Below are 14,602 nucleotides of genomic sequence, written 5' to 3' on the forward strand. Positions count from 1 at the left end.
GTGTCAGCTAATGTTTTTTTCTGCACCAGAAATTGTATGTCATATAATGTAATTATTTCTGCATGAAGTTGGATCCATATATGACCTCCTGGTTTTCGCGATGAAATGACAAATGTGTACATGAACAGAAGTCAATACCTTCGCCGTCTTGTCCCGGATCGTACCGGATGTTCTTCAGGGCGAGCATAAGTTCTTGGCTCATAGCTCAGTATTCCCCATGGCAAAATGAGTTTTATGTCTTCGTAACCTGTAAATTACGACATATGCAACAGTACGGTATCAAACTAGCGTACATAGCTTAAAATATCTGAGTTAATCTTCTAAGTGACTCCTAGTGTGCCTTTTCATGTTATCAAGGAAATAGACGCATTTGCTATAGACCTTGTATCTAGATGCCTTCTGGCTTAGTGTAAGTCAAGGGGTTTGAACTTTACATATACAGATGTATTTTCATTGCTTTTACTTACTGTTCCTTTCCTTCGTACTTCTTTTCGTTTTCGTCTGAATTGTGCAAACGCGGTGAAAACATATGGCCAATGTGTATTGTCAACATATAAGCATTGAAAGTATACATTGTTTCATTTACGTGCGTCTGTTTTGTTTGCCGAGTTGAGTATAGGTGTGAATCTTCCCGACTACCATGTGGAACAAACTAAGAGAAAAATAAAACAGACGCTATCCTTCCACAGAGATGCTGTTTTGGGGAATTTCAGGGAACACATTTTACTGCCGATGAAAATTTTAGCATAATGCAAGTTAAGTGAAAATTCTAGCCCAATCAGTCAGGTTCCTTTTTGGGCTTTACCTAGTAATCCCAATTAGGTTCTGTTATTTACCTCCTTGGTAATCCTTAGACTTAGTAGTCATCAGGCCGTGCGACGGTGTAAGTATATGGCAGATGTGTATTGTTGAAATATTACCACGAAAGTAGGCGTGACTTCATTTATGTCTGTTTCGCTTGCAGAGTCGGATGAATCATCCCGACTAAACAATGTAGACGAGAGAAAAACAGACGCTATCCTTCCACGAAAAATAAAGTTTGCGGCATTTCAGCAAACTTATTTACTGCCGATGTAAAGTCTAGTGAAATATACTTGTCCCTTTGAGGCAGTTAGTGAGGATTCAAACACGATGATAGGGATGCACGTGTAAACCTATACATTCTTCTCTCTTATGTACCAATCTAATGTGCTTGGTTATGTTTGACATATAATCTGTCTTGTATGCGCACTCCCCACACCTGTAGGGTATTTTCACAGTGTGCCAAGCCATATGTTTGTCGCAATAAATTAGGCCACAGCAAGTAAATTTTATTGATGACATCCTCCGCAGACTCCGAAACTACACTGACTACAACAAATGCAGAAAGAGCTTGTTGTACCATCATCTGAAGCAACTACACTGGGTATTCATATGCGATGAAACACCTTGTGTATACAGCTCAATTAAATAGAACCAAGGACATTATATTAAATGTTCTTGCTAGAACAAATGCAGAAAATAGCCTGTTAAACCATCATTGGCTGGAACTACACTGTGTATTCATTTGCAATCAAACACCTTAGTGTTAGACTGTCAACATTAAACTGTCCTTGAAGATGTACATGTGTATACAGCTCAATTAACTAGAATAAATGCAGAAAACAGCTTGTCATACCATCATTGGCAGGAACTGCACTGGGTATTCATATGCAATGAAACACCTTAGACTGTCAACGTTTACGACATGTTTGGCATGTTGACCACCGTCGGAAGGCAATGATTTTTTTTTGAAGGAAGTGGCTGCTGACAGGATGATCCTGTCAGCAGTAGAAAAATCTGCGCTGATGACAGGGCGATCCTGTTGAAATCATGGATTCCAGACGGATGTACTATAACAATTCCTGATGTGTCCTGACTGCGTTGTAACGGATTGCAAGAAGTTTCAATGTTGGTAGAGAAACTTATGGCTTGGCCTTGTTCATCATATTGTCCACCTGGTAGGATAACCAGCTTTAAAATGTGACACTTCATGTGTCCATTCTAGTGAGCTGTGTGATGGAATGTCACATCGGTCCATATTGTTAGTCCAAGCATCGCTATTTCTTTCACTTTTTGAAGAGCAATTAAACTAAGATGACATTGATCAGAGCTGTCATTTTAGTGTGCATATTTCATTAGATCCGTTACAGCAAGGTGACAAGTTATCACTTGATCATGAAATGAGAATTCAACTTTCTACATACAATGCAGTAGTGTTTTGGTTGCTGCTGTATGTAGCAATTGAATCTACCATGTTGTTGTAGTCGGAGGCCTCTCTCGGAAAAAAAGGATGCTGTGATGTGATGAGCTGTAGTAGTGGCTGTTTCCTCTCTTCTACTGTAACAACTTTTGCCTCTATATTGTGTGTTTGTTGGTTGGTCGGGGAAATAGTTCTTATATTCTCTTGAGACCACAAACTCGCCTAAAGAAACATGTCCATCCTGTATATCATGACTCGGAGCTCTTGGCTGACTTGTTTTTCTGTTCGTCTTCGTGGAAGTGTCATCCCTGTTCCGCCACCAACTTTGACCCTTGCTGTTCTGATGACGTTTGATGGTGGTTTGTGGAATGTCTCTTCTCGATGTTCTGTTGTTGCAACCGAAGTTTCAACATCTGCCCGACATTGGGGTGTACTTTTCCATTAGGTGTATTGATCTCGTACTTCTTCGCAAGCTCTGTCCAGTTAACACGCTTTCCATCCTTGTAGCATTGTACTTCTTGATTCAGCCATATATTATAAAATTTTGCACAGTCTTTAAAGTTCCCCAGTGTGTTTGGGTGTTTTCTTTATCCAGGCTTCTAGAAACTTTATTTTTGGTGCGTTCTCCAGCTTGTTCTTTTGATTCGAACTCCTCAGCAAGCTGTCCCTTTCCTCTGTAGCGGAGTGACTTCCCAGTTGCATAAGTAGCCTCAACATCATTATTGCAACGCCTTTGTACTACTTTAATATCTGACTTGAATTGTCGTAACAGCTTTCACTTTGTAGACTGGTTAATTCTCGGATTTTGTACCGTGTTTGATTAATTCAGGTATGCCGAACTGCGAGTCAGTACATTGCGGGCCTTTTGCAGATTTAAGTTGTCTGTTGTACCGTTCCCAGAATGCATCGTGTTGCAGCAGACATTCTTTGCAAGGGCCAACAACAGTGTGTTTGCTGCACTGTCCCACTTTTCAATACGGAAATTGTCCAGAAACTTTACTTTCTCGTCATGGCAACTTTTTAACCAGGTGTTAAGAACTTTCGCACTGTCACTGAAGTCATGGAAGTTAATTTCGTTTTCTTTTCCTCCTACACAATTTTCGTGTAGGTCCTATATTGTTGTTCAAGGTTAGTTTGACCGTACTTCTTGGTTGTATTCCCGTATTAATCTATTTTCCATCGATCTTACAGAAAATTACCGGGAAATGCTTAATTTGGAGCGCACTGACAGACTACCACTGACTAAGTGTTGTGAAACTGCCGAAGAGACTTGTGAATTCGTCTACCCTCGTTTCACTGTCGCTTCTTTTCAGTGTACGTCGTCAGTAAATGAGGACGTAGTAGGCCTTGGTGTGCCTGTCGTTCTCACGAGACATTCTGTTTCTGTGGCAAAGATAAATCGCTTTTTTTGGCAAATAGCGGCTGTGATTCCATCTAAAGATCATATAAATAGTCACGTAAACAGGTAGTTCCGGTCTAGCAGCGGCGGTTCATCAATATGCTGACCTTACCAGAAATTCTAAGGTCTGATTGGTCGAGTGAAAGAACAGCTGTTAACCACGTAATGCATTGATTTAGAGAGATGTTTTCTTTCAGTTCGGAGATATATGTAAACCCATACAGTTTCTTCACATTAGTAAGGGCTTGAATATTAACAACAAATCCGGGCCGGTCCATCAAGAAACACTCTTCAGGATCAAACAAATTGCGAAAATATTCCAGATTTCCTTACCATCATTTCAATCATAACAAAAATCACAGAAAACAAATATGCTGACAACTGGTCTCGCATGCAAAAGAACAAATGCGTTTCTAACAACAGGAAACTCAAGTTCGCACCATCACATCACAGAAATTCACATCATAGAAAAAACGAGTACGTTATGATCAGTAACTATTACCACGACCCCTGCCTCGACACCATTACGCCCAACCCAGGGACGTCGGATCGGCCCACCCCGACCAAGTTCGGGGCAGTCCACTTTCTGGTGACCCTGCTGGCCACAACCAAAACATAAGCCATCGTATAAAGCAAAGACGATTCCGCCTGCTCGCTTGACTAGGGGTGAACTGGTGACCAAGCTGCAGGGGAAAACTGTTTGGGCGGCGGCTGAGGTTGGTTGAGCTGCTGGATAGGTTGCTGCTGTGGGTAGAACTGCTGGACAGGTGTGTAGTACTGCTGAGGTGGAGGGAACTGCTGAGGCGATGGGAACTGTTGAAGTGGTGGGAACTGTTGAGGTGGTGGGAACTGTTGAAGTGGTGGGAACTGTTGAGGTGGAGGGAACTGCTGAGGCGGTGGGAACTGTTGTGGAGGGAACTGCTGAGGCGGTGGGAACTGTTGAAGTGGAGGGAACTGCTGAGGCGGTGGGAACTGTTGAAGTGGTGGGAACTGTTGAAGTGGTGGCTGATAAACATAACCCTGCTGCGGCGGCGGGTGATGGTTAACGGCAGCGAATTTCTTCACAACCTCTTCATCTTCTTTAGGACCCAGTGCACGCAAAACCATCCATCTTACCCAACTTAGGATGTTGGGCATAGTCCTTAGCTTCATATAAAGTAGCCCTAAACGTGATTGAGTTCCTTAGCTTTTTCCTTCAGGAAAGCCAAAGACGAGATTAGCCGGGCGGAAGAGAACATTGGATGCGACACCCTAGCCTGCTCAACCACCTGAAACCGGGCTTCCTCAACTCGCTCCCTTTGTTTTTCTCAAGATAAGTCCCTCAGCTGTTTTTGCAGCTGTTGAACTGCCTGCAAGAAAATAGAGATAATGTACCCTTTCGGTACCACAAAGAAAAAATATATACTCAAAATGAGGCCACTCCAGTGAAAAACATGAAGAAAGACATGTGACAGTGCTGCAGACTTTGGTTTTGCTGGGACGACTCGCTGACGTGACCGGTGATACAGATATCAGGTTTTGCTGGGATGACTCACTGACCGTTGCTGCAGAAATCAGGTTTTGGTGGGTTGATGGGCTGACCGGGGCTGGTTTTGCTTGGGTGATCACAGCGGAAAAACGGTATTTAAGCATGCTTAAATCATAAATTCCGTGTATTTTCCTGATTTACGTATCTATACATCTCTTATACGAGTACTTGAAGATTAGGAATACGAGGCCTATACGGAGGAGCTTATAAATCCTTATTTTCCGCTTTTCACGGTGCCTTTCATCAGCTTAAAGGTGTCGAAAATCCTTATTAAAACAACCTTAAGTCGATCTTAAAGTAGACGTTCATTTCTACTTTAAGTGCCATTATGACTCATATATGTGTGTGTAGAGGCGCTTATTTGTCGGATGTCACGTTGCCTTTAAGCAGTCCAACGTCGTCGTAAATAGGTGTTTAAGTGTGTGTTAAGTGGTCGTTTATGTTCAGTTTGCATAACTTTACGATTTATGTACATGGACTTGAATACTAACATTAAGTTGCCTTTGCGTAGGTGCGGATATGTCCGTATTTCACGCCCTATAATTTTCCTTTCCACGAGATTAAAGGTCTAAATAATTACAGTATTATTGGGACCCTCGACCATGTACTACAGAAATCGTTTAAGATTTGTGGTGATTATATAGCAGTTCACATTACAAGTGTTGTGACTTTACAAAGCAGCACATATCCAAGATGGCGGACGGTACGGATGCACTGTCACTTGAGCTCCGTGAGTAGATATGTTTTAGAGTAAATTACAGTTGTTTGGACCATAAATTTGGCATTTTTGAGTACCGGATATACTACAGAATACAGATGGCTGGTAATAGGAGCACCAGAGCGTCAACTCGTGCGAAAACTTCAACGAAATGGTGGAACGTTCCTGCGTCGAAGATCCCGGCAGATGAGACAATACACATCGACTACAATGATGAGGCGAAAACCAGCCCCTGCGACACAAAGTTCGTGACGACTCCTGCCAGAGTTCCTGTGTGGGTGAAAGTGTGTAAGTTGCGTTACAATGAGGAGTACGGGAAACAAAATGGACAGAAAGTAGAGTGGAGAGAAGGTGACAAAGAAGACATCTTGATCATCACGGGAACAGAAACGAAAGATGGACAATCTCAGAAGACATGTGTGCTGTCGATCCACTTCTGGAAAAACGGGACAATCTGTATCCAAGGATCAGCTTTCCTGGGGTGGACTGATAAAATATTTCCCACTTTGAAGAAAAAAGTCGAGGAAACTTTCAACACTCGTCAAAATGGCGACACAAGCCAAACCCACGCCACCGGAAATCAAAACCACGATACCGGAAGTAGCTCAGCAGCCATACCGGAAGGTCAGACTCTATTATCTTCTAATACTGAGAACAATTCTTCCGAGATCACCGATCTTTCTGACGAAACCCCTGTCAAGGCTCCTACAGGCACACCAATGAAGAAAAACAGATTCAGAAAAGCTGTTGAGAACTTTATCAGCCCCTTCAGGTCCCCAACCACTCCTCATTCACCTCTGACCTTGAGTAATCATGACATGGACACTGAGGAGAATCGAACACCATCCAGCTATGTGAAAGATCCATCTACAGACGAGCACATTACAAGAGACATTCAAAAACACTACACGGATCTTGTTGATCTCGTCAACAATCTGCAAACAGACTTGAAGGCGCTGAAAACTGAGCAAGATAAACAAAAGGGCGAATTTGAAAAAGAATTGAAAACCGTCTCCCGTGAGCTGACAAAACAGCTGGACGAAGAAAAGACAAGGCATGCAAATGAAAGCAAGAGTGTGAACAGCCGCCACAATGAAGAAATCGCCACCCTCACAGCCCAGTGTGAATCTCTTAGATGCCTTGTTGAAACACAACAACAACAGATTGTAAAACTACAGGAAGTGACGGACTCCATTCAGCTCTCACAATCCATCTCAAAGATGAGAACGTATGCAGAGACTGTAAAAATGTACCCAGACAATCATGCTAATCATGCAACAATACAGCCAAATACACAAGAAATCAACTCAGACGTTGAACCGACCCAACCGGTTATGTCACAGGAACGGCAACAAACTCCAACAGAGCATGAGAGATCGACAGAAATCAGGGTGTACACGGACTCCATATGGAAAGCCGTAAACATCTCTAGAATGTTCCCCAATCGTTCAACACACAAAGACCAGTCATCCACAATATCCATTGCCACGAAGAAGCTAGAAACAGTTAATGATCCGGGGACATCATATGCCATACTTCACGTTGGATCAAACGACTTAGACAACTCCCGACATGACGATTCTTCTGTACAAGACTGTCTGCAGAAAACGGAAGAACTCGTCTCACATGCCAAAACGTCGTTCCCAAACGCCACAGTTGTCTTGTCACAAGTTCTGCCAAGAGGCCATGACCCAGAGTCAACACTGAACAAAAACATAAAAAGTTACAACCAATCTGTCATGCAAATGTATAAGGATGACGAGAAAATCCTGTACGTACGTCACAAGAAGCTGTCAGTATCAAGACAGCTTTACAAACGCGATGGTATCCACCTAGATGACATCACAGGGACGAGTCTTCTAGTGGCAGACGTCAAACGTACCATCTGGTCCCTGGAGAACACACACCCTGGCCACAACAGCGAAACCCGGAATCAACACACGAGAAGCCAGCAGGGAGATGACACCCCTTCATCATCCCAGTCCCGACCACGACAAGACAACAGACCACAGCAGTACCGCGACCGAGGCAGACCAACACGATCCTGGCGTTCTGACAACTATACAACCGGAGAGTGGAGACGTCGTCCTAGCGCACCACATGAGGACATTATGAACTTGGCATACAAACTGAAAGGACTGCTAAACACCATTTAATGGTACATGATGAAACCAGCACCCGCCAACTGATTCCATATCAAGTAAAGGTACTCATTTATACGTAAACATTTTGCCAAACCTATATGTGATCAACAATATATGTAATTGCTCTTTTCATGTTTACTTTTTCCTTTGTAATTGTGTTCATGGCATTTGACACGGCCTTGCGCCTAACTAGTTGGAATGTTCAAGGTAGTTTTAGTAAAAAGTGTGTAGAAGTAGATTTTCTAGATAGCATAAGTAAGTTTGATATAGTTTGTATCCAAGAAACTTGGTTGAAACCTAATGATAATTTTAATATAGATGGCTATAATTATTTCCGTAGCGATAGAAAACTTAGGAAACGTTCTAAGAGAAATTCGGGTGGGGTAGTTCTCCTTTTCAAACAAAAGCTCACGAAAGGCATAACGAAATTGCAAAGTAACAATTCTGATATTATTTGGAGCAAATTGGACAAGACTTTCTTTGGATTCGATAAAGATGTAATTCTAGGATGTTTATATCTCCCCCTGAAAATTCCCCATTATTTGCATTAAAAAAGAACACTTTATTTGAAGATTTAAGTGTTGACATAGCAAAATTCAATAACATGGGTCATATTCTTATCCTTGGTGATTTAAATTCTAGAACATCTAACCTACAAGAACAGCTCTTTGATGGATTTGATGAAAATGCTTTTAAAATTCACTTAAAACCCCGACTTAATACAGACAATATCAGTAATAGATACGGTAGGGATTTAATTGATTTATGCTCAGCAGCAAATATGATTATGACAAATGGAAGAATTATTGGAGATCTCCCAGGAAAAAGCACATGTATAAAATACAATGGTACAAGCACGGTAGATTATTGTATAACCAGTCTACATCTTCTCCCATTAGTACAGTATTTCAAAGTTCACGACCCAACTTGGATATCCGATCACTGTCAAATCTCAGTCTCCCTCAAAACAATCCATTCAAATTTTAGATACGAAATTGAAGAAAAAACTCATGCTTGTCCAAAAAAATATATTTGGGATGAAACTTCTTGTGAAAAATTTCAGGAGGCACTTAATTTACCACAAATACGAAACGACATACATCAGTTCTTATCAAAACCCTACACTAACAACCAAGCAGAAAATGTTGTTGAAGATTTTAACAACATCATCAAGACAACAGCTGACCTTTCACTTAAATCAATTCGAGTTTTAAAACGGAAAAAGAAACGTACCAATAAACCATGGTACGACCAACAATGTCGGGATCTTAAATCAAGAATAAGAGTCCTTGCCGCGGAAATTAGAAAATTTCCATGGCGACAAGACAAAAGACAACATTATGTATTTAAGGTCAAGGAGTACAAGAAACTGTTAAAAAAGAGAAAGAAACAATTTAATGAAGAAAAAATGTCATCCTTAACAAAATTAGCTAAAAGAGAACCAAAATCCTTTTGGAATGAAATTAATAAACTGCGAAATTTAGAAAATGGAACGAAGGTTGAACCAGGAGACCAAATTACAACTAACGAATGGCTAGATCATTTCAAAACAATAAATAAGAACACTGTAGTTGATAAAAAAGAAGAAGAACACACCGACAACATCATTACGTCGCTTGAACATAAAACTGAAAACCCGCTAGATTTTGAAATCACAGACGAGGAAATTCAAAATGGCTTATCTAGTTTAAAAAGCAACAAATCCAGTGGAACAGATTCTATAATTAATGAAATGCTGAAGTATGGCGCCCCCCAACTCATACAACCCTTCAAAAAACTGTTCAATCTCCTGCTACAGTCTGGGCATTTTCCTCAGCAATGGAGTCAGAGCACACTTGTTCCCATCTACAAAAGTGGCGAAACATCAAATCCAACCAACTACAGAGGAATAGCCATTTCTAGTTGTGTAGGCAAATTATTTACATTTATTTTAAACAAACGTTTACAGTATTTCCTGGAAAGCTCAAATCTACTATCTCCTTTTCAATCCGGATTTAGGAAAGATTTCAGAACAAGTGATAACGTCTTCGTCCTCAAAACACTAATCGACCAGCAGACTTCCAAACCCGGGGGTAAATTATATACTTGCTTTATAGATTTTCGGAAGGCTTTTGATTCAATTTGGCGAAATGGATTATTTTATAAACTTTTGTCTTCAGGGATAGGGGGGAACTTCTTTAGGATAATAAAATCAATGTATCATAACATAGAATATTGTGTCAAAACCCCACATGGTCTGTCACCCTACTTTCAGTCTCTTTGCGGGGTGCGACAGGGTTGTAATCTGAGTCCTCTCCTATTCAACCTATTCATCAATGATTTTCCATCTCTACTAGATCCAACATCCTGCGATCCATTGATGTTAAAAGATATCAATATAAATAGCATATTTTGGGCCGACGACCTTGTCCTTGTATCAAAATCTGAAGCAGGCCTAAAAGAGTGTCTGAGGACACTGGACCAATTTTGTTCCCTATGGAAATTATCAATCAATAAGAACAAGACAAAAGTAATGATTTTCTCAAAAAATGGACGGACAGCCGATTATAAGCATTCTCCTTTCAAATCTCAAGGTCAAGCTTTAGAGATAGCTAAATTTTACACATACTTAGGAGTGGACATTACACCGTCAGGATCTTTTAGTCGTGCCATTAAACAATTAAGACTGAAAGCTCTACGTGCCTCTTTTAGATTAAAATCATTATTATCATCAAACTCAAATCCGTCAATCTCCCTAGCTATTGATCTGTTTAACAGTTTGGTGAAACCTATTCTGCTTTATTGCAGTGAACTTACTGGAATAAATATACAATGTAGAGACCTAATTTTCAAAGGAATTAAGGAATATCCCAATGAAAAGATCAGAACATCAATACATACAATCCTCAGCCCGATATTGGGGTCGGATGTTGGTTTACTGAGAGTTAGTCGGTTAGGAAAGATATCAGACCCCACGTCTACAGTTACTCGCCCTGTTGTTGTTCGATTCAAGAAGTATAGTGATAAACTGAACGTGATTTACCAGTCAGACACATTGTTAAGGAACCAGAATGTCACGCTAGATCAACCAAAAATTTCGTATGAAATTCCTGACTTGGAATATGTACTTTTAAATTTTTGCAAAATTATACTACGTGTTCCAAAAAGTTCTATAAATGCCGCCGTAAGGGGTGAATTGGGAGTATTCCCGTTGTTCATTGACAGTCAAACACAGTTGATTAAATACTGGCTAAGATTGAAAAATTCACCTAATGACAAGATTGTTAAAAAAGCATACGACACTTCAGTCGAAGAAGAACATGACTGGGCTACTCACGTTCAAGATATATTATGTAGACATGGGTTCCAAAATGTTTGGCTTAACCCCGCAGTTAATGCCAATTATTTTGGAATTATATTCAAAGAACGTCTGAAAGACTCATTTCTTTCTGGCTGGAGGGAACAACTTAGACATTCCAGTAAACTACACGCATATTCTAAAATCAAAAAACACTTTGGCATGGAAACATATCTCACATCAATTCATAATAAACTGTTTGCAAATAGCATAACAAAGCTGAGAATCAGTGCACATTGCTTAGAAGTTGAAAAGGGTCGACACCACAACACACCAGCCACTCAGAGATTGTGTCCCACATGTAATGGAAGTGTTGAAGATGAATTCCACTTTGTAATGAATTGTCCAACTTACAGCAAAGAGAGAGATATGCTTTTACAGACTATTATTACTAAGACAAACTTCACCCTATCTGGTACACAGAGCGATATTTTCTATGTACTGTTGTCATGTCCGACTCCTATATCCATGTACATAGGTCAATTTCTCCATAAATCATTCGAAAAGCGAGACAGAATTACCCATACATGATTATATATTGTAACAAATACACTGGTTTCGAAAATATTTTGTACTTAGAATTGTAGGATAGATTAGCCTTGTAGTGTTGTTGATTTCATGCCATACATTGTACCATGTACGATTGTTGAGCAATAAAGTTCACTTCACTTCACATTATTACCGTGATTTCAGTGACGATTACAGTAGTGATGGAAACAGAATGCAATCGTAACCGTCAGAATATTTATTAAAGTACCATAAAAAACACTACCACGGCACAGTTTACATGTATATGGAATACGTCCCTATCCATTTTCCTTATACAGCATTATATATGCTATCCTTACTACATTACTCACAAGACTACATTCTAAGTGCACTAAGAGCTATCCTTAGGCTCCCCTTACGCAAATAAACCCCTCCCCTTATGCCCCACTACCAATTAGATATGTGCTCGAGCCCCTTTTAACTTTCCATGTCCTCGTCATTCAGACTACTATCCAGGTCATTCAGACTACTGTCTACGTCGTCTTTTATTGGCCAAGTGGGGGCGCCGTCAGGTACTGGCCTGTCCAATACCTCGCGGGACAGTTCCCGACGGATACCCTTTTGTGGGCATACTTTGTCTAGCTTATCCTTGATCTTTTTCAGACTTTTTGACTCATGCAAATTTTCTTACATTGAGGCGCGGAGGATTCTGGACTTCGTCCCCGCTGGACTCCGATGACATATAGCGCTTGTCCAGGATCTCCGCAACTCTCTTTAGGATTTCTCCGACCAGCTGGTCGTTGACGTCTTGTACTTGTCGAGGGATCTTGACCTCCGGTTCACTTACTGGAAAAGAAAAGAAAAAAGTCCCTTATGATATCGTACCATAATAATAAAGATAATAATCCTGTAATAAAATGTAAAAAAAAACTGTACTTATTTTAAGAGTTGTCTCTGCTGTGCTTTGCAGCTTTGTCTAGAGGAGGCTGATATCCTCCTCTAGCTTTTTGTTCCTCTCCATAAGTTACTTTCTCTTCTCCTGGAGAGAATCTACCTCCCTCTTCAGAGCTTCTCCAGGGTAGAAGTCCTGTATACTGCATCCTTATGAGCATCCTGTGGAAATTTATAAATTCAGATAATTGTATAAGTAAGATTTAGTTTCACAAGTTTAATGAGTAAGATAAATGACCATACTGCACTGGATCGTCTTCATCGTTGTCATCACGAGTACCACCATAAAGCACAATTTGGTGCACTTTGTGATACTAAGTTTGATATCATGAAGCTGGCCATTTCTTTCCAAAGCCCTAGTCATGACTGATGTTATCACTAACAATAATGACAAACTACTTTTTTTGTACCTTTGGTGCTTCGTACACGGCAGTGGCCAACTGTTCATTGAGTGACAATATTCTTCTCCCCAGAACCAGCATTTCCTCTTATGGTTCTCTCACTCCGCTCTTTTTGGCAGTTTGTCCTTTTCCTGATCCTAGAAAATGAAATACTTCAGCCTGAGGAGATTGTTTGTAGATGAGTAAAAAACTAAAGCAGAAATAAATCTTCACAATCATTTTTCTATTTAGACCCCATATACCTTCCCCAAAGCAAACAAATACATGCTGGAGGACTTAATTTTTGTGGTCAATCCACGTCACGCTTACCTTACTAAGATCAGTTGTCAGTTTGTAGCACATTTTCTCCGTCAGCCCAGACATATCCTGTAATATGGTCTTGGTGACGTTGGCTTTGCTGGGTTGGCAACCAGCCTCCCGCCGGCCCATGATGCCATGTGCCTTACGGTAGCATATTTTGCTCACTGATGCCACAAACTTTTGGTATTTGAATCGGTTGAGTTGGTCCACCTGATGAACTATAAAACATGTGGAATCAGTGTTAATGTCATCATTATTCTTTGCATGTACTTGATAGAGTATCATTTCAACAAGCCCTTAACCTTGAAAACAAAGGTATTGATTAAGAAGTCTGCAACGTCAAAAGTTGAATGCAACAAGTTAGGATTTTAGAGCAGATTTAAAGTGACAAAAAACAAGTACAGTACCGTCTTAGGCCACACTAGGTACATTTTATGAAAGGCTTTCGCCCGTGCTAAGAAATATGTTGTTTTTTTTCCTTTGAAAGCATTGATTTGTTACCATATTTTCGACAGAGGCTTGCATTATGTAACAACCTTAAGTTTCGTTGTTAAATGTTTTATATTATCCCTAACATATCCCTAAGTATAAACGTCATGGTAATTGTGAATAATAAAAGATAATCATACGTGCAAAATATAAGCCTACAACAAAATTGAAAAAGTCGTGCCGACAGAAACAATGTTTTACATTTACAATACAGTACAATGGGCCATGGGGACTACAGCTATGGTTAGAGTGATGTTAGAGACTCTTCCAAACTATCCACGTCGTCAACCAAGGAAAGCTCGTTGTAGCCTTCAAGACTACGCAAAAAAGTCTTTATCATGACCCTTACCCTGGAACGACAGGCTTCGTCCTGCCGGTCTGCGTGAGGATGGTGTGTTGAATGTAGCTCTGTTTGTTATTGTAGTCAGCCTGGGACGGCTTGCTGGGAGGGAGATGTCCGGGTTGACACCATTCCGAATGGTCCTCTCCTCCTCCGTCCAGCAACTAGTGTAAAACAATTGAAATACGTCAATGAAACAGAAGAATTTGATTCAAATATCTAGTAGTTGAACAATCATACCGCACATATCTTTTAAACACTTCATATTCCAGATTGTTGCTTAGT

The 14,602-nt window shown here is 40.4% G+C and overlaps 2 protein-coding genes across 2 annotated transcripts; one reads left to right on the forward strand and one right to left on the reverse strand.

The window, feature by feature from the left end:
* Positions 1-4,280: 4,280 nt before the first annotated feature.
* LOC136448780 (annexin A7-like) lies at positions 4,281-4,727 on the reverse strand. Its single transcript, XM_066448424.1, has one exon. It carries the CDS (start codon positions 4,725-4,727, stop codon positions 4,281-4,283), a length of 447 nt encoding a protein of 148 aa, XP_066304521.1.
* Positions 4,728-5,843: 1,116 nt separating this feature from the next.
* Positions 5,844-12,020, forward strand: LOC136448387 (uncharacterized). The gene has a single exon (XM_066447822.1). It carries the CDS (start codon positions 5,965-5,967, stop codon positions 8,020-8,022), a length of 2,058 nt encoding a protein of 685 aa, XP_066303919.1. The 5' UTR covers positions 5,844-5,964; the 3' UTR covers positions 8,023-12,020.
* The last annotated feature ends 2,582 nt before the right edge of the window (positions 12,021-14,602 follow it).

Source organism: Branchiostoma lanceolatum, chromosome 14 (assembly GCF_035083965.1).
Source record: "Branchiostoma lanceolatum isolate klBraLanc5 chromosome 14, klBraLanc5.hap2, whole genome shotgun sequence".
Lineage (NCBI taxonomy): Eukaryota > Metazoa > Chordata > Leptocardii > Amphioxiformes > Branchiostomatidae > Branchiostoma > Branchiostoma lanceolatum.

What these genes read in the sequence shown, in the direction of transcription:
- LOC136448780 (XM_066448424.1), bottom strand. Translation starts at nt 4,727, where the DNA reads ATGGTTTTGCGTGCACTGGGTCCTAAAGAAGATGAAGAGGTTGTGAAG.
- LOC136448387 (XM_066447822.1), top strand. Translation starts at nt 5,965, where the DNA reads ATGGCTGGTAATAGGAGCACCAGAGCGTCAACTCGTGCGAAAACTTCA.